General features: G+C 50.7%; 1 protein-coding gene across 2 annotated transcripts; it reads left to right on the forward strand.

Moving 5' to 3' along the window:
• The first annotated feature begins 267 nt into the window (after positions 1-267).
• On the forward strand, positions 268-4840 carry LOC117587183 (organic cation transporter protein). Of its 2 annotated transcripts, none has more exons than XM_034277715.1 (4): positions 268-312; positions 3035-3472; positions 3536-3679; positions 3736-4840. In XM_034277715.1, exons 2-4 carry the CDS (start codon positions 3051-3053, stop codon positions 4706-4708), a joined length of 1539 nt encoding a protein of 512 aa, XP_034133606.1. In that variant the 5' UTR covers positions 268-312; positions 3035-3050; the 3' UTR covers positions 4709-4840. The 2 variants fall into 2 exon arrangements, with proteins under 2 accessions (XP_034133606.1, XP_034133597.1); XM_034277706.1 differs by lacking the exon at positions 268-312 and adding an exon at positions 1864-1964.
• Positions 4841-6892: the final 2052 nt, after the last annotated feature.

Raw genomic sequence — 6892 nt, forward strand, 5'->3', positions numbered from 1 at the left:
CCACAGCTCGTGGGACGAGGCAACCGATTAAAAAATCTCCACATAAAGGACTGAGCACTTAATCAAAGAGGATTTAGAGAGAAGGCAACCAAGAGACAGGGCCAGAACCAGGGGCCAAAAGCGTTGACGCGGCGCTTTGTTTCTAGCCGCATACCCTGGAAACAAACCCGACAGACAGGTAGTTCCGCAGGTAGTTGAAGATGTTTTGTACCTGTCTTGGGGGTAGTAGATCGTCGGACTATTCGATTTTGTTTCAGTTGAAAGCAAACCGTTTGACGGGTGTGACGTATCAGTGCTCAAAGGATATTCAGAGTAAGTAATTATATACCCAGGGTAAGTTCTAGTCGTGTACCGCCAGCTAGACATGTTCTTACTTGGACTTTAACTACATATTACAAGCATTTTTATTTCGCTAAGCGTTGCTCATAGTTTTTGGTGCGCTTTTTCATTTCCACTCCTGGCTGCTCCCCCTCTTCTTCGGTCTGTGCCACATAACCGACCTTAAATAGTGGCAAAGACATTTCACAGACGCTGCCGCTCTTGGCCGCTCTGCCGCTCTGCCGCTCTGCCGCTCTTGGCCTTTGCTGCATTTGTCAATTTACTACGAGTTGAAAGGGGCGTGGCCGCGCATAAAAGTGAAATATGTGAGCGCTGAGTTGGCAATTTTCGTATGAATTGGCCAAGCTGCGAGCTGCTGTGGCTGCTGTTCGCTTTATGAATTTCTTTATGGCCAAACCTATAAAATATTGTGATTGTGCAGCAGGGAGGAGCATGTGGAGAGGCAAACCCAAGAGCGGTTGAAATTAAATGCTCGTTGCTTGATTTGTTTTGGCCCTCCCCACTGCCAAAGTGGATATTCAATGCCACAGACACAGCTACAAAACTGGCTTCCACTTGCACTCGAGCCACAACATCCACTCTGCTGGACGGTGGCCCGCAATTACAGCAGAAAAACCCCGCAAAAGCTGTCCCAAAACATTTTTTGGCATTGCAGCACATTTTTGGGCATTTTGAACTGTAATCCTTTTGTGTGTTAATTGGAGCATGCTAGAACCGTAAATACCCCACTCGACCTAGCCCAACGTTCGGGAGTGGCACTGAAATCGGCTTAGGCCTGCCACTTGTCAGAGTGAATATTAAAATGTGCATTTTAAATGCACCAATTTGGAGGGATTTACTTGTCATGGCTCTGGTGCTATTTGGCTCTATTTCACAGCAAAAATCTCTTCGCTGGTTTCCGCCAAAAGCCATGGGGACTTATCGAAGGTTGTGATTCCATAGAGAGATGGGAAGAGCTGCACATCAGTGGCTAGTAACCATGGCAGTAGAGTTCAAACTGATTAGAGCTAGTCTTTAGTTTGGGACATTCCCAAGAAGACTATTCATAGTTCCTGGTTCAAATTATTCACATCTCCGCCTTGCTTTGTTTTTGTTTTGTCCCGCATCGAGACGAATGTTTATCCACGCATCAGCCAAACGCGTGTTCCCATGATGAACGACTGCTGGTCAGTCGTGTGCTTAGGTGTTAGGTGTGGGACTGATTCTAGTGGCTGTGCCGTGCTCGAACGTCGATACTTGTTTGTGTGCCGCCATTGTTTACCCAAATGATCGTGACAGTAGCTGCGAGAATAGCCAAAAATAAATACTCAACAGAGATGTATCTATCCGATAAGATAATAGCCCTCAGCAGTGTAGCTTTACACAGCTTCATCTACGCGCATCTATGTGTGAATCGGGGAATCTGTTGTGGCTACTCGCAACTTAGCGATTATCACTTTTTGCCTGCCTTATCAGGCAAGACTAAAGTACATTTGACGAGTAGTAGCTTTAGTAGCTGCTGCTCCACTCATTGATTGTGAGGCTCTGAGGCTGTCCAGACGTAGCTCCGTGCCAGAACAAATCTTTGGCGGCCAGCCCCCAAGCAACAAACGAAGGGGAACAGCAGACAGACTCCACAGATCGAAGTGAGTATTTATATTGCTTGCAGCTGGATCTTTTTATTCGATTTTTTTGTGTACATTTTTTGGCTGCATTCGATCATGTTGCGATCACATTATAATGCAGAGAGCGTTCATTGATTGGCCATCCAATTTGCATATATAATTTATTTGCAATTGTTGTGACATTTTGCCAGACAGTCAGCCAGCTGATGATTGCGCAAAGAGAGACTTCCCTCTCTCTGGTGGCCAGACAGGTTGCCGTTGCCGTGGGAACTTGTTGTGTCGATCTCGCGACAAATCTCAGTCTTTAAACTCTCTTCTTTCTCTCTCTCTCTCTCTTTCTGTGTGCCTGTCTCTCTGTGCAACTTTCACTGGCTGTGACTCAGTGTTTCCTTAATTAAGCCATCGAAATGGTTAACTGGGACTCTGGGCTGCGATGCCGCTATCTGCCAGCAGACAATGGCTTAATCTGCCAGCTAGATCCGAGTATCTGCCCTGGTCCCGGGGCGCACCTTCCACCAATTAATGAAGCAACCGACTTCATTTACCTACTTAAAGAGTAAAAGTTTGGCCTGGCCTTTTGCTGACAATTGGCAATGGAGCTGGAGCTGGAGCTGGAGCTGTAGCTGAAGACGAGGCAGAGATTACTCCTATTTTCTAAATGCCACTTGGCTGCTCTCCTCTTTGCCGCTCTGTTCCTTCCACTTGTCACTGGGTTTGGAGGCTGCTGCTGCTGCCCCAGTGATCCGCTTCTCTGGTGCTCCAGTGGAGTCGAGTGCTCCAAGCCATTCGCTCGCTCTTGGCAAACCGGTTAAGCTGTTAAGCGGTTACCAGCCATCCGATCCGATCTCGCCATCTACTGGGGGGCACCCAGTAATATTTTCACGCCAGTCTGCGGTCCACGTCCAGCAACGCTCGATATGTCCAATTTGTGCTAGAGAGCCGGACAAATATTTGAGAAAGTCTGCCCTGCCTCCAACGACAAACCAACTCTCCCCACTGGTTCGAGTTAGTTGCCAACGTGGCTTGTTGGCCTACACAGTCAGAAAACGAATCAAATTTCCTAAATCAAAACTTATTTTTGTTTTCCTCAGCGACACTTCTTCCACGATGGCGAAGGAACCCAAGGAGCCGCCGCCACCAGCAGCAGCTGCGCAGCCAAAACCAAAATATGAGCTGCGTCCGGTGGAGAAGGTGAAGGATCCGATCATCTCACAGATCGGTGACTTTCGTCGCTACCAGCTCTTCTTTTTCTTAATCGTCGTGCTATGCAAATTCGGCACTGGGTGGCACACCCTCGCCCACATATTCCTGGCCGCCCCCACGCCCCTCAAGTGCCTCACGCCCAATGTGACGGACGCGTGCAGCAAGGACTGCAAGCAGACAGAGTTCAACACGACAGTCTTCAAGACGACCATTATCACGCAGTGGGATCTCATCTGTGACAGGCAATCGCTGGCCAGCCTCTCCCAGTCCATCGTCATGCTGGGCATCATGGTCGGTGGCATGTCCTTTGGCATGATTGCAGATCGGTGAGTAGTCCCAAAGGGGAATCCCTGATCGTTTTGCTAATCTAATCTCTCCTTGGTTTACAGATGGGGCAGACGTCCGGCGTTTCTTTTGTGCTGCTTTATGCAGCTGTTCACCGGATTAATTGTCTGCGCTTCGCCGTTCTTTTGGTTCTACTGCTTGTTCCGGTTTCTGGTGGCCGTCGCCACCGGCGGCACCATGACTGTCAGGTGGGTTTTTGGACCTCGCTTAAAGCTTCTCTAGCCTCAGCCTTTACCCGCTTTAGCTTTGTGCTGCTCATGGAGATAATTGGACCCAAGAAGCGGGAGCTCATTGGCATCCTCTACCAGATTCCGTTCAACATTGGCCACGCCTCGCTCTCGCTGTTCGCCTTCTACATCCGGGAATGGCGCTGGTTCCAGTTCAGCGTGACGATCTTCTCGGTGGTCTTTGTGATCTACATCTGGCTGGTGCCGGAGTCACCGCGCTGGCTCTTCACCACGGGTCGCGTGGACAAGAGCGTCAAGGTGCTGGAGCGTATTGCCCGGCACAATCGAGCTCCCACCGACACCATCAGGCCGGAAATAGAGGCCGCCCACCAGGTGCTGGCCAGTCGCCAGCCAACGAAGAAGGGCAACGTAATCGATCTCTTCCGCACCCCGTACATGCGACTGAAGACCATTTGCATGGCCAACGACTGGCTGGTCGTCTGCATGGTGTACTACGGCACGGCCCAGTACATTGCCAAGCTGGGCGGAGACATCTTCCTCAACGTGCTGATCGCCGCTCTGCTGGGCATACCCGGCACCCTGCTCTGCGTTGTGCTGACCAAGTACTTGGGCCGCAAGATGACCATGATGCTGTCCAACGGACTGAGTGCCTGCGGGCTGCTGCTGCTCGTCTTCCTGCACAAGTCCAAGCAGATTGTGCAGGTTATGTGCGCCACTTTGGGCCTGTTTGGGGCATCCATTACCTTCCCGAATGTCTACCTGTATGGCGCTGAGCTCTTCCCCACTGTGGTGCGATCGAACGGCATGGGCCTGTGCTCGATGGTGGGCCGCATTGGCGGCCTCGTGGCACCCATGATCTGCGAGTTGGATGTCTATGGCGCTTGGATTACGCCGCTCGTCTTTGGTGTCTTCTCCGTGCTGGCCATGCTGGGCACAATCTTCTTGCCGGAGACGCGTGGCACGCCGCTGCCGGAGACACTGGAGGATGGCGAATCCTTTGGCCGCAAGTCGCCCAAGGAACAGTCCTAGTTCCCTGCCATTCTCTCAGTGCAAACAAACGAACAAATCTCAACCCCAAATATCCGTCTGGACTAACTTGCGCCATTAACCGCGCTCAAAAATTAATAAATTTCATTTGAATTAAAGATTTGTGCAGTTTGATATGTCAGTCAGAGTTAAGTGCAGTCCCAAGACCCAGTCCCAGTCCCAGTCGCAGTTCCCAGTTCCCCAATCCCCAGTCACAGAGCCAGAGCCAGAGACACCTCCAAGCCTGCTTTCGTGCTTTGCAGAAACAGCAACAAAAAAATTGAAAAATCTAGCAAAATGCAAAAGGTAATTACCGTAAAATAACTTCCATTTCGTGATTATTAAAACTGGGTTAGCAGCCCGAATTCGGGGTACTCCATGACACTGCCAACTGCCAACTAGCGACTGGCGACTGGCGACTGGTTAATGCGATCTCCACTGCAGCTGACTGGCGTTTCCCTCTTTTATTTGTAATGCCGTGGCTGCAATGGCAATTTTCGGCAATGACGGCAAAACGGTAATGGCAGCTAAATGGGAACTTTGCATGTGAGAATCCATCGATAACTCCCAGCCAAAACTTTCCTGAATTTCAACTCTAAATAAACCTTCATTGCAAGTCGCCTGGAATGTCATTCGATGCCGTTCCATTAGGTCACTTCTGCGCTGCTGTCCATAACAATTATCGGGCAGCATCTCATCACACCATCTACAACTGCCTGAAGCTCTGGAGCTGACCTTGACAGGACGGAGCGAGCGAGAAAACCGGCTGAGAAATGGCTGAAAAAAGCCACTCAAGGTTAATATTCATTGTCAACATTGGGCACGCCTCATTTATATGCAACACTCGCGGTCAGTTTGCCTGTCCACTGACTCCCAGTCAAATGTCAGGCCAGACCAGAGTCGCCACTCGACCAGTCGGACACTTGGCTACAAGCAGCGGCACTCATCCTTCGATGTACCATCGCCACTCAGCCTGAAGCTGCACTGGCTGTGGCCGTGGCTGTTGCAGTTGCAGCTCAGTGAAGCCGGCGGCTCACTCAATCAGATTCGGACTCTGGACTCTGACACGGACTACGACTCGGAGTCGGACTCCAAATCGGCTGCGGACTGGGGCGGGTTTTTAGCGTCTTCAGCGCTTGGCAGCTTGTCATGTCAGACGAACGAAAACTGTCAGAATTCGAGGAGTTGCCCCGTCTACCCCGCAGTCGCCAGCCCTGCCCGACGACTGGCGCTGCCGGCGTCGCATACTTAATCAGCGGCGGCGCGTCTTAGTGATAATTACCAGACATTTTTGCAGCTCAACGATGCCGCTGCCCCTCCTGTGGATGTTGGCTGTTCGCTGTTGTTTAATGAATTACAAGTGCCGCGCTTCGATGTTGTGCCCTGCTCCTGCTCATGATCCTCCTCCTGCACAGCCCAAACAATTTGTAGAGACGCACCATACAAATAAATCGTTTCAGCATCAAAAATGCGAAAGGCTGCGACACCGATGCTGACAGGAACAGTGCCCCAACACTGACTGCTTTCTCCTGTTGCTCCTTTGCTGCTCGTGGCACATTAATTAGCCAGCAGCACAAACTAAGAGAGCGAAAGTGTCCGTCTGTCACAGCTGATAATTAGCAATTTTACTTATGACCAAATGGTTATGTCAGGCAGCCATGGAGCTGCTTTGAGGATTAGCCAAAAGCAAAAGCTGACACTTGGACTGAGTGGCAAAAGGAAGACTCAAACAGCAACAGGCCCCGTTTAGGTTCAAAAGCAGCCAACCGACAAGAGACCCGTCTCTGGCTCTGGCTGGGCGATCATTATCTAAGCCGCATATCCATTTGCGATTACCGAGGAGCAGCCTGAGCAGCAGCTGGATGGGGCATGGGGATGAGGCTGAATCGTGGGAGTCTCTCTGGAGCTGTGAGTCTCCGACCACAGACTCTTGGGGTTTTGCGGCGGCGGCAGACGTGGGCGCATAAAAACAGACAAATGTCAAAATGACGCGCTTTGTTGTTTATCATTTTTACCGCAAGCGGCAAGAGATTGGCGGGGCTATGAAGCCAGCAGCAAAATGCAATTAGTATTCAAATGTAGACGCGCCAACGAGCACGATGCCATAACGAGTCATCATCAGCTGTGGAACTTCTACTTGGACAACGACACTGGGCACTCGACTGGCTGACTCTGTGAGGCCGCCAA

The sequence above is a fragment of the Drosophila guanche genome, unplaced genomic scaffold (assembly GCF_900245975.1).
Source record: "Drosophila guanche unplaced genomic scaffold, DGUA_6, whole genome shotgun sequence".
In the NCBI taxonomy this organism is placed as follows: domain Eukaryota; kingdom Metazoa; phylum Arthropoda; class Insecta; order Diptera; family Drosophilidae; genus Drosophila; species Drosophila guanche.

Coding starts and splice junctions, on each gene's coding strand:
- LOC117587183 (XM_034277715.1), top strand. CDS start 3,051: ATGGCGAAGGAACCCAAGGAGCCGCCGCCACCAGCAGCAGCTGCGCAG. Junction 3,473..3,535: donor TTTGGCATGATTGCAGATCG/GTGAGTAGTCCC, acceptor CTTGGTTTACAG/ATGGGGCAGACGTCCGGCGT. Junction 3,680..3,735: donor GGCGGCACCATGACTGTCAG/GTGGGTTTTTGG, acceptor TACCCGCTTTAG/CTTTGTGCTGCTCATGGAGA.